Source organism: Eucyclogobius newberryi, unplaced genomic scaffold, assembly GCF_026437365.1.
Source record: "Eucyclogobius newberryi isolate DKJ021-1_F unplaced genomic scaffold, fEucNew1.0.hap1 SCAF_16, whole genome shotgun sequence".
Lineage (NCBI taxonomy): Eukaryota > Metazoa > Chordata > Actinopteri > Gobiiformes > Gobiidae > Eucyclogobius > Eucyclogobius newberryi.
In genome coordinates this window covers 34,959,609-34,971,696 of record NW_027315790.1, presented here as the reverse complement: position 1 = coordinate 34,971,696, position 12,088 = coordinate 34,959,609, and the positions used below count along the sequence as shown (strand labels likewise).

The 12,088-nt window shown below is 52.4% G+C and overlaps 1 protein-coding gene across 1 annotated transcript in view; it reads right to left on the bottom strand.

The window, feature by feature from the left end:
• Positions 1-12,088, bottom strand: part of LOC140362237 (F-actin-uncapping protein LRRC16A-like) — a 57,494-nt gene that overhangs the window by 18,588 nt on the left and 26,818 nt on the right. Inside the window, exons 13-26 of the mRNA XM_072448332.1 lie at positions 8,522-8,599; positions 8,110-8,186; positions 7,931-8,035; positions 7,711-7,780; positions 7,552-7,633; positions 5,579-5,678; positions 5,454-5,508; positions 5,162-5,334; positions 5,006-5,074; positions 4,841-4,934; positions 4,418-4,516; positions 2,614-2,742; positions 1,341-1,463; positions 101-273 (exon numbers count right to left, since the gene is read on the bottom strand). Coding sequence (XP_072304433.1) covers positions 101-273; positions 1,341-1,463; positions 2,614-2,742; positions 4,418-4,516; positions 4,841-4,934; positions 5,006-5,074; positions 5,162-5,334; positions 5,454-5,508; positions 5,579-5,678; positions 7,552-7,633; positions 7,711-7,780; positions 7,931-8,035; positions 8,110-8,186; positions 8,522-8,599 — 1,427 coding nt within the window. The remainder of the gene's footprint in view (positions 1-100; positions 274-1,340; positions 1,464-2,613; positions 2,743-4,417; positions 4,517-4,840; positions 4,935-5,005; positions 5,075-5,161; positions 5,335-5,453; positions 5,509-5,578; positions 5,679-7,551; positions 7,634-7,710; positions 7,781-7,930; positions 8,036-8,109; positions 8,187-8,521; positions 8,600-12,088) is intronic.

Here is a 12,088-nt window from a genome sequence, read left to right as displayed (position 1 = left end):
CCCGGATCAGACCCGGATCAGACCCGGATCAGACCCGGATCAGACCCGGATCAGACCCGGATCAGACCCGGATCAGACCCGGATCAGACCCGGATCAGACCTGATCTTGTTGCAGATGTCCCCTCCGGTCTGCTCCAGAGTGCTGCAGATGAAGCTCTCAGGGACAGTCTTCCTCTGGGCTCCTCGGTGAAGAAGTTCTTGTCTCAGAGTTTTCTTCTGCATCACGTGAGGACAGAGAGTCTGAGCGGCACCAACCATCTGCTCCAGAAGAGTCTGAGGAGAAACCAAACCAGGGTTAAAGTCCAGAAGAGTCTGAGGAGAAACCAAACCAGGGTTAAAGTCCAGAAGAGTCTGAGGAGAAACCAAACCAGGGTTAAAGTCCAGAAGAGTCTGAGGAGAAACCAAACCAGGGTTAAAGTCCAGAAGAGTCTGAGGAGAAACCAAACCAGGGTTAAAGTCCAGAAGAGTCTGAGGAGAAACCAAACCAGGGTTAAAGTCCAGAAGAGTCTGAGGAGAAACCAAACCAGGGTTAAAGTCCAGAAGAGTCTGAGGAGAAACCAAACCGGGGTTAACGAGACCAAAACTCGTGTCGTCCCCGTCACGTCCCCGTCACGTCTCGTCCCCGTCACGTCTCGTCCCCGTCACGTCTCGTCCCCATCACGTCCCCGTCACGTCTCGTCCCCGTCACGTCTCGGTCACGTCTCGTCCCCGTCACGTCTCGGTCACGTCTCGTCCCCGTCACGTCTCGGTCACGTCTCGTCCCCGTCACGTCTCGTCCCCGTCACGTCTCGTCCCCGTCACGTCTCGGTCACGTCTCGTCCCCGTCACGTCTCGTCCCCGTCACGTCTCGGTCACGTCTCGTCCCCGTCACGTCTCCGTCACGTCTCGTCCCCGTCTCGTCCCCGTCACGTCTCGTCCCCGTCACGTCTCGTCCCCGTCACGTCTCCGTCACGTCTCGTCCCCGTCACGTCCCCGTCACGTCTCGTCCCCGTCACGTCCCCGTCACGTCTCGTCCCCGTCACGTCTCGTCCCCGTCACGTCTCCGTCACGTCTCGTCCCCGTCACGTCTCGGTCACGTCTCGTCCCCGTCACGTCTCGGTCACGTCTCGTCCCCGTCACGTCTCCGTCACGTCTCGTCCCCGTCTCGTCCCCGTCACGTCTCGTCCCCGTCACGTCTCGTCCCCGTCACGTCTCCGTCACGTCTCGTCCCCGTCACGTCCCCGTCACGTCCCCGTCACGTCTCGTCCCCGTCACGTCCCCGTCACGTCTCGTCCCCGTCACGTCTCGGTCACGTCTCGTCCCCGTCACGTCTCGGTCACGTCTCGTCCCCGTGTCCTGACCTGCAGCTGCTGGTCCATGACGCTGAACACTTGTCCTGACATGGACATGAGCGTGTGGTGGACGGCTCCCACACACGGCCCCCGGGAGCCGCTGTTCTGCAGGTGGTACAGGCTCGGCAGGAGCTGCAGGAGACGGGACAGAAGACACATGTGAAGCTGTGGACGAGGAACATCTGTGGGGAACCTCCAACTCACCCAAGAACAAGATGGATTATAGTCAGGACTAAACCAGGTCTAAACCAGGACTAAACCAGGACTAAACCAGGTCTAAACCAGGTCTAAACCAGGACTAAACCAGGTCTAAACCAGGACTAAACCAGGTCTAAACCAGGACTAAACCAGGTCTAAACCAGGACTAAACCAGGTCTAAACCAGGACTAAACCAGGTCTAAACCAGGACTAAACCAGGTCTAAACCAGGACTAAACCAGGTCTAAACCAGGTCTAAACCAGGACTAAACCAGGTCTAAACCAGGACTAAACCAGGACTAAACCAGGACTAAACCAGGTCTAAACCAGGTCTAAACCAGGACTAAACCAGGACTAAACCAGGACTAAACCAGGTCTAAACCAGGACTAAACCAGGACTAAACCAGGACTAAACCAGGTCTAAACCAGGTCTAAACCAGGTCTAAACCAGGACTAAACCAGGACTAAACCAGGACTAAACCAGGACTAAACCAGGTCTAAACCAGGTCTAAACCAGGACTAAACCAGGACTAAACCAGGACTAAACCAGGACTAAACCAGGACTAAACCAGGTCTAAACCAGGACTAAACCAGGTCTAAACCAGGTCTAAACCAGGACTAAACCAGGTCTAAACCAGGTCTAAACCAGGACTAAACCAGGACTAAACCAGGACTAAACCAGGTCTAAACCAGGTCTAAACCAGGTCTAAACCAGGACTAAACCAGGACTAAACCAGGACTAAACCAGGTCTAAACCAGGACTAAACCAGGTCTAAACCAGGTCTAAACCAGGTCTAAACCAGGACTAAACCAGGTCTAAACCAGGTCTAAACCAGGTCTAAACCAGGTCTAAACCAGGACTAAACCAGGTCTAAACCAGGACTAAACCAGGTCTAAACCAGGTCTAAACCAGGTCTAAACCAGGACTAAACCAGGTCTAAACCAGGTCTAAACCAGGTCTAAACCAGGACTAAACCAGGTCTAAACCAGGACTAAACCAGGTCTAAACCAGGTCTAAACCAGGTCTAAACCAGGACTAAACCAGGTCTAAACCAGGTCTAACGCAGAAGATCGTTAGTTCTGACCGTTTTGGAGTTCCTGGCGTCCTTCATGAGGTTCTGCGCTCGCTTCACGTCCTCCTGAACTGAACTAGACTCAGAGAACCTCAGAGAGTTCAGATGGTCCTGGACCTTCACACAGACCGTGTCCATCATCTGCAGAGAGAGAACTATTTACAAACCATCATCTTCTTCCTCTTCTCCTCTGCCGGTCTGTAGAGGTCAGAACGTAGAGTGACCAGTAAATCCAGAGCTTTGTCTTTGGACTCAGCTCCTCCTTCACCACAACAGTCCAACTGTCAATCACACGCTCCATCAAGACCCCGAGATACTTGAACTGCTCCACCTGTGACAAGGGCCCCCACCCACCTGGAGAGGACAAGGGCCCCCACCCACCTGGAGAGGACAAGGGCCCCCACCCACCTGGAGAACCATGACTTCTGATCTGGAGCTGATTCTCATCCCCAGACGCTTCCCTCTCGTCCCAGTGCAGCTGCAGGTCCAGGTTTGATGGAGCCGTCAGGACAACATCGTCTGCAAACAGCAGAGATGAGATCCTGAGGTCCCCAAACCGCACCCTCCGACCCCTGACCACACCCTCCGACCCCTGACCACACCCTCCGACCCCTGACCACACCCTCTGACCCCTGACCACACCCTCCGGCCCCTGACCACACCCTCCAGCCCCTGACCACACCCTCCGACCCCTGACCACACCCTCCGACCCCTGACCACACCCTCTGACCCCTGACCACACCCTCCAGCCCCTGACCACACCCTCCAGCCCCTGACCACACCCTCCGACCCCTGACCACACCCTCCGACCCCTGACCACACCCTCCGACCCCTGACCACACCCTCCGACCCCTGACCACACCCTCCGGCCCCTGACCACACCCTCCGACCCCTGACCACACCCTCCGGCCCCTGACCACACCCTCCGGCCCCTGACCACACCCTCCGGCCCCTGACCACACCCTCCGGCCCCTGACAGCACATAGAAATTCTGTCCATAAAAACCATGAACAGAAGCGGTGACAAAGCGCAGCCCTGAGGAGTCCCTCATGGGAACAGGTCTGACTCACTGCAGTGACCACAGCTCCTGCTCCTGTCAGACAGGGATCGGACAGCAGGGACATACAAGGACCTGAGCAAGGGGCCCCGGACCCCGTACTCCCTGCACCCCCCAAAGGACACCCCGAGGGACACGGTCCAAATCCTTCTCCAGATCCACAAAGCACATGTGACTGTGCAAACTCCCATGAACCCTGGCGCCCCCTGGTGGAGAGTCTAGAGCTGTTCCAGTGTTGCACCACCAGAACCTAAACCTGCTCCTCCTGAATCTGAGGTTCTATGGGTCAGATTCTCCTCCGGGACCTGGAATAGACCTTATGGGAGTCTGAGGAGTGTGGTCCTCTGTAGGTGGGACACACCCTCTGGTCCTCCTTCTGGAACAGAGGGACCCCCACAAAGCAAAACAGGCCGTGCGCAGTAGTACCTGCTGTGGCGCCCCCTCAGGCCGTGCGCAGTAGTACCTGCTGTGGCGCCCCCTCAGGCCGTGCGCAGTAGTACCTGCTGTGGCGCCCCCTCAGGCCGTGCGCAGTAGTACCTGCTGTGGCGCCCCCTCAGGCCGTGCGCAGTAGTACCTGCTGTGGCGCCCCCTCAGGCCGTGCGCAGTAGTACCTGCTGTGGCGCCCCCTCAGGCCGTGCGCAGTAGTACCTGCTGTGGCGCCCCCTCAGGCCGTGCGCAGTAGTACCTGCTGTGGCGCCCCCTCAGGCCGTGCGCAGTAGTACCTGCTGTGGCGCCCCCTCAGGCCGTGCGCAGTAGTACCTGCTGTGTGGTGGTGGTGACGATGCTCTGTTGCAGTCTGTAGTTCTGCTCCTGGAGATATTTACGGGTCTCGTGGTTCCTCAGAAGAAACTGCTCCATCTGGAAAGAACGTGTCAATCAGAAGAGCGTTCGGGTCAGTTCTGGGGTAAATGCTGCGTTCGGGTCAGTTCTGGGGTAAATGCTGCGTTCGGGTCAGTTCTGGGGTAAATGCTGCGTTCGGGTCAGTTCTGGGGTAAATGCTGCGTTCGGGTCAGTTCTGGGGTAAATGCTGCGTTCGGGTCAGTTCTGGGGTAAATGCTGCGTTCGAATCAGTTCTGGGGTAAATGCTGCGTTCGAATCAGTTCTGGGGTAAATGCTGCGTTCGAATCAGTTCTGGGGTAAATGCTATGTTCGGGTCAGTTCTGGGGTAAATGCTGCGTTCACCTTGAGCAGAGCGTCTTCGGTCTTCTCCGGATGGGCCTTCAGAGCTTGGGCCGCGTCCACGATGGGAACCGGCATGAACCGGATCGTGAAGTTCCTGAAGCGAGAGAAAAGAAACAGAATCAAACGAGAAACGAGCCGAAGATAAAGGTGTGAACGAGTCCTCACTTCTCCAGCGCCGAGGCCACGTCCTGAAGACCCTGAGGACTCACACTGTTCCTGTCCCAGAAGATGGTCCTGGGACACACACAGTTCACATTTCACTGATACTTTCCCTGAAGTACATTGTTGTTTGAGACACTTCTTGCTCTGCCTCACACTGACCTCAGTTTGGTGTTGATCTGCAGAGCTTTGGACAGAATCTTGGCTCCCAAATCGCCCATCGCGTTTCCACTGATGTCCAGTTTGACCAGCGACGAGTTTGAGCCCAGAGCGTTCAGAACGATCGACAAGTCGGACTTCAGCCTCGAGTCGGCCAACGAGAGCGACGAGAGGATCTGAAAGAGACCGAACCGGGTCAGGACCGGGTCAGTGCCAGGTCAGGACCGGGTCAGTGCCAGGTCAGGACCAGGTCAGGACCGGGTCAGTGCCAGGTCAGGACCGGGTGTGGACTCACAGAATCCTCCTCTTGGATCATCTGCACCAAACTGTCCAAAACCTGAGACAAGTTTCTGTGAAAAAGAGAAAACTGTTACGAGACGTGCTCCAGCTCAGACTCGATGTTTCTGAAGCGTTTCTCACTTGGTTTTGATGTTGCTGAAGTTCTTTCCCAGAGCCAAGTGTCGGATGGAGCGGTTCCTGGAGAGCCACACGAGGAGCGTCACCAGGTCCATGTCCAGACCTGAAGAGCACGTCATGAAGCAGCTTTAGTCTCAAAGCAGCAGCTCCAAATGAGACGCTGTGTGCTAGTGCTGTTAGCACGCTAGTGTTAGCACGCTAGTGCTGTTAGCACGCTTGTGCTGTTAGCACACTTGTGCTGTTAGCACACTAGTGCTGTTAGCACACTAGCTCGCTCTGACACTACAACACACGTTCTGTTGATGACATGATCATGTGACAGAGGTCCCTCCACAACTGTTACTAAGCAACCATATCATAAACATTGGTTAAAACACATCATTATACAGTTATAATAATACCTCAAAAACACTTTTATTTCGTGTCGAATAAGGGATTGTTTAAACTGAAAAATATGTCAGTTACTTCTAAAATGTCCCAGAATATTTGATGGAATGTCGCTTGAGTTGTGGTCAGAGGATCTGTTTATGTGACCTTCAGATGTTATGTGACCTTCAGAAGTTATGTGACCTTCAGATGTTATGTGACCTTCAGAAGTTATGTGACCTTCAGATGTTATGTGACCTTCAGAAGTTATGTGACCTTCAGATGTTATGTGACCTTCAGAAGTTATGTGACCTTCAGATGTTATGTGACCTTCAGATGTTATGTGACCTTCAGAAGTTATGTGACCTTCAGATGTTATGTGACCTTCAGATGTTATGTGACCTTCAGATGTTATGTGACCTTCAGATGTTATGTGACCTTCAGAAGTTATGTGACCTTCAGATGTTATGTGACCTTCAGAAGTTATGTGACCTTCAGAAGTTATGTGACCTTCAGATGTTATGTGACCTTCAGATGTTATATGACCTTCAGAAGTTATGTGACCTTCAGAAGTTATGTGACCTTCAGATGTTATGTGACCTTCAGATGTTATGTGACCTTCAGAAGTTATGTGACCTTCAGATGTTATGTGACCTTCAGATGTTATGTGACCTTCAGAAGTTATGTGACCTTCAGATGTTATGTGACCTTCAGATGTTATGTGACCTTCAGATGTTATGTGACCTTCAGATGTTATGTGACCTTCAGATGTTATGTGACCTTCAGAAGTTATGTGACCTTCAGATGTTATGTGACCTTCAGATGTTATGTGACCTTCAGATGTTATGTGACCTTCAGATGTTATGTGACCTTCAGAAGTTATGTGACCTTCAGATGTTATGTGACCTTCAGAAGTTATGTGACCTTCAGAAGTTATGTGACCTTCAGATGTTATGTGACCTTCAGATGTTATATGACCTTCAGAAGTTATGTGACCTTCAGAAGTTATGTGACCTTCAGATGTTATGTGACCTTCAGATGTTATGTGACCTTCAGAAGTTATGTGACCTTCAGAAGTTATGTGACCTTCAGATGTTATGTGACCTTCAGATGTTATGTGACCTTCAGAAGTTATGTGACCTTCAGAAGTTATGTGACCTTCAGATGTTATGTGACCTTCAGAAGTTATGTGACCTTCAGAAGTTATATGACCTTCAGAAGTTATGTGACCTTCAGATGTTATGTGACCTTCAGAAGTTATGTGACCTTCAGATGTTATGTGACCTTCAGAAGTTATGTGACCTTCAGAAGTTATGTGACCTTCAGATGTTATGTGACCTTCAGAAGTTATGTGACCTTCAGATGTTATATGACCTTCAGAAGTTATGTGACCTTCAGATGTTATGTGACCTTCAGATGTTATGTGACCTTCAGATGTTATATGACCTTCAGAAGTTATGTGACCTTCAGATGTTATATGACCTTCAGAAGTTATGTGACCTTCAGATGTTATGTGACCTTCAGATGGTCAGAGGGTGTGTTTATGTGACCTTCAGATGAGATCCTAAGGACAAACTCTACAGACGGGTAAAAAGCTTCAGATTCCAGACCGTTGTCGGAGATGTCGAGGCTCGTGATGTTTGGGATTTCCGCGATGCATCCTTCAAGAATCTGAGAGCCGCTCGAACGAAGCTGAGGAAGAAACGCAAATGTTTCACTTTTAAACGTTCAAATCTCCAAAGAAAAGAAGTTTGAAGCGAAAGTCGTACGTCACAAGAGCTGAGATCCAAAGACACATCCCTGAGGTTTGGATTACAGCCGAGACCCAGCAACAGAGCCCTGAAACACAAGAACCAGGTCTGAACCAGGACTGAACCAGGTCTGAACCAGGACTGAACCAGGTCTGAACCAGGTCTGAACCAGGTCTGAACCGGGTCTAAACCGGGTCTGAACCGGGTCTAAACCGGGTCTAAACCGGGTCTGACTCACTTGAGCGCGTCCAGGGGCAGTTTGGTTCCAGACAGAGACACAGAGCTCAGACTCAGAGCAGAGCTGAAGAACAGCTTGAATCCAGACGAGATCTCCTTACACTTCCTAAAACAAACAAACAAACAAACAAAATAAACATAAGTGTGTATCTTTCTCTGGCCTACAGGGGGCGCACTGACCTGTGGGAGAAGACACACTTGGACAGGTTCAGGACCGACAGGTGCTGCAGACTTCCTCTGAGCAGAGAAGAACAGATCTGAGAGAAGAGAGGAGGAGGAGAGGAAAGAGGAGGAGAGGAAAGAGGAGGAGAGAGGAGGAGAGGAAAGAGGAGGAGAGAGGGGGAGCGAGGAGGAGAGGAAAGAGGAGGAGAGGAGAGAGGAGGAGCGAGGAGGAGCGAGGAGGAGAGGAAAGAGGAGGAGAGAGGAGGAGGAGGGGAAAGAGGAGGAGAGAGGAGGGATCAGTGCTAAATATTATCACTCTTCACAGCTTTATTCCTGGTCATTTATATACATTATATATGATACATTATATATGATATATGACATATATCATATATATGATATCATGTTTAGCTGGAGTGTGACCTCTGACCTGGTCCATGGAGCAGTCGCTGTGAGACAAATCCAACGTCTCCAAAATGTTGGACTGAGCGAGGAAACTCTGCAGCTGCTGCAGAAGAGGACATGAGCATCAGGCCATCGTCCTCACTCCTGTCTCTGTCCTCCTGTCTCTGTCCTCCTGTCTCTGTCCTCCTGTCTCTGTCCTCCTGTCTCTGTCCTTCTGTCTCTGTCCTCCTGTCTCTGTCCTCCTGTCTCTGTCCTTCTGTCTCTGTCCTCCTGTCTCTGTCCTCCTGTCTCTGTCCTTCTGTCTCTGTCCTCCTGTCTCTGTCCTCCTGTCTCTGTCCTCCTGTCTCTGTCCTTCTGTCTCTGTCCTCCTGTCTCTGTCCTCCTGTCTCTGTCCTCCTGTCTCTGTCCTCCTGTCTCTGTCCTTCTGTCTCTGTCCTTCTGTCTCTGTCCTTCTGTCTCTGTCCTCCTGTCTCTGTCCTCCTGTCTCTGTCCTTCTGTCTCTGTCCTCCTGTCTCTGTCCTCCTGTCTCTGTCCTTCTGTCTCTGTCCTTCTGTCTCTGTCCTCCTGTCTCTGTCCTCCTGTCTCTGTCCTCCTGTCTCTGTCCTTCTGTCCCAGGTCCTGGAAATACTTTACTTATAGTTCCTATGAAGTCAAATAGTTCAACTTCTTCCACAAAAGTTCCTGAAGTCTGAACTTTGCAGTTTGTGGTAAATCGTCTGTTGAAGTTGGAAAAGTGAAACATATCGATACTGAGTCACAGTATCGATACTGAGTCACAGTATCGATACTGAGTCACAGTATCACAGTATCGATACTTAGTCACAGTATCGATACTGAGTCACAGTATCGATATTTTTATTTAAAAAAAAAAGATTTTTTATTTTTATTTTATTTGTTGAGGCTTTAAAGGAGGTGGAATAGTTCTTTTCTTCTGCTGTTTGTGCTGCTCCTCTGGTCGAGGTGAGAAGGAGCTGGACCTGATGCTGTTCAGTGCAGAATATGCTGCTGCAGCTGTTCAGTGCAGAATATGCTGCTGCAGCTGTTCAGTGCAGAATATGCTGCTGCAGCTGTTCAGTGCAGAATATGCTGCTGCAGCTGTTCAGTGCAGAAGATGCTGCTGCAGCTGTTCAGTGCAGACGATGCTGCTGCAGCTGTTCAGTGCAGAAGATGCTGCTGCAGCTGTTCAGTGCAGAAGATGCTGCTGCAGCTGTTCAGTGCAGACGATGCTGCTGCAGCTGTTCAGTGCAGAAGATGCTGCTGCAGCTGTTCAGTGCAGAAGATGCTGCTGCAGCTGTTCAGTGCAGAAGATGCTGCTGCAGCTGTTCAGTGCAGACGATGCTGCTGCAGCTGTTCAGTGCAGAAGATGCTGCTGCAGCTGTTCAGTGCAGAAGATGCTGCTGCAGCTGTTCAGTGCAGAAGATGCTGCTGCAGCTGTTCAGTGCAGAAGATGCTGCTGCAGCTGTTCAGTGCAGAAGATGCTGCTGCAGCTGTTCAGTGCCGAAGATGCTGCTGCAGCTGTTCAGTGCAGAAGATGCTGCTGCAGCTGTTCAGTGCAGAAGATGCTGCTGCAGCTGTTCAGTGCAGAAGATGCTGCTGCAGCTGTTCAGTGCAGAAGATGCTGCTGCAGCTGTTCAGTGCAGAAGATGCTGCTGCAGCTGTTCAGTGCAGAAGATGCTGCTGCAGCTGTTCAGTGCCGAAGATGCTGCTGCAGCTGTTCAGTGCCGAAGATGCTGCTGCAGCTGTTCAGTGCCGAAGATGCTGCTGCAGCTGTTCAGTGCAGACGATGCTGCTGCAGCTGTTCAGTGCAGACGATGCTGCTGCAGCTGTTCAGTGCAGACGATGCTGCTGCAGCTGTTCAGTGCAGAAGATGCTGCTGCAGCTGTTCAGTGCAGAAGATGCTGCTGCAGCTGTTCAGTGCAGAAGATGCTGCTGCAGCTGTTCAGCGCAGACGATGCTGCTGCAGCTGTTCAGCGCAGACGATGCTGCTGCAGCTGTTCAGCGCAGAAGATGCTGCTGCAGCTGTTCAGCGCAGAAGATGCTGCTGCAGCTGTTCAGCGCAGAAGATGCTGCTGCAGCTGTTCAGCGCAGAAGATGCTGCTGCAGCTGTTCAGCGCAGAAGATGCTGCTGCAGCTGTTCAGCGCAGAAGATGCTGCTGCAGCTGTTCAGCGCAGAAGATGCTGCTGCAGCTGTTCAGCGCAGAAGATGCTGCTGCAGCTGTTCAGCGCAGAAGATGCTGCTGCAGCTGTTCAGCGCAGAAGATGCTGCTGCAGCTTTTCAGCGCAGAAGATGCTGCTGCAGCTGTTCAGCGCAGAAGATGCTGCTGCAGCTGTTCAGCGCAGAAGATGCTGCTGCAGCTGTTCAGCGCAGAAGATGCTGCTGCAGCTGTTCAGCGCAGAAGATGCTGCTGCAGCTGTTCAGCGCAGAAGATGCTGCTGCAGCTGTTCAGCGCAGAAGATGCTGCTGCAGCTGTTCAGCGCAGAAGATGCTGCTGCAGCTGTTCAGCGCAGAAGATGCTGCTGCAGCTGTTCAGCGCAGAAGATGCTGCTGCAGCTGTTCAGCGCAGAAGATGCTGCTGCAGCTGTTCAGCGCCGAAGATGCTGCTGCAGCTGTTCAGCGCAGAAGATGCTGCTGCAGCTGTTCAGTGCAGACGATGCTGCTGCAGCTGTTCAGTGCAGAAGATGCTGCTGCAGCTGTTCAGCGCAGAAGATGCTGCTGCAGGTGTTCAGCGCAGAAGATGCTGCTGCAGCTGTTCAGCGCAGAAGATGCTGCTGCAGCTGTTCAGCGCAGAAGATGCTGCTGCAGCTGTTCAGCGCAGAAGATGCTGCTGCAGCTGTTCAGCGCAGAAGATGCTGCTGCAGCTGTTCAGCGCAGAAGATGCTGCTGCAGCTGTTCAGCGCAGAAGATGCTGCTGCAGCTGTTCAGCGCAGAAGATGCTGCTGCAGCTTTTCAGCGCAGACGATGCTGCTGCAGCTGTTCAGCGCAGAAGATGCTGCTGCAGCTGTTCAGCGCAGAAGATGCTGCTGCAGCTGTTCAGCGCAGAAGATGCTGCTGCAGCTGTTCAGCGCAGAAGATGCTGCTGCAGCTGTTCAGCGCAGAAGATGCTGCTGCAGCTGTTCAGTGCAGAAGATGCTGCTGCAGCTGTTCAGTGCAGAAGATGCTGCTGCAGCTGTTCAGTGCAGAAGATGCTGCTGCAGCTGTTCAGTGCAGAAGATGCTGCTGCAGCTGTTCAGTGCAGACGATGCTGCTGCAGCTGTTCAGTGCAGAAGATGCTGCTGCAGCTGTTCAGTGCAGACGATGCTGCTGCAGCTGTTCAGTGCAGACGATGCTGCTGCAGCTGTTCAGTGCAGACGATGCTGCTGCAGCTGTTCAGTGCAGAAGATGCTGCTGCAGCTGTTCAGTGCAGAAGATGCTGCTGCAGCTGTTCAGCGCAGAAGATGCTGCTGCAGCTGTTCAGCGCAGAAGATGCTGCTGCAGCTGTTCAGCGCAGAAGATGCTGCTGCAGCTGTTCAGCGCAGAAGATGCTGCTGCAGCTGTTCAGCGCAGAAGATGCTGCTGCAGCTGTTCAGCGCAGAAGATGCTGCTGCAGCTGTT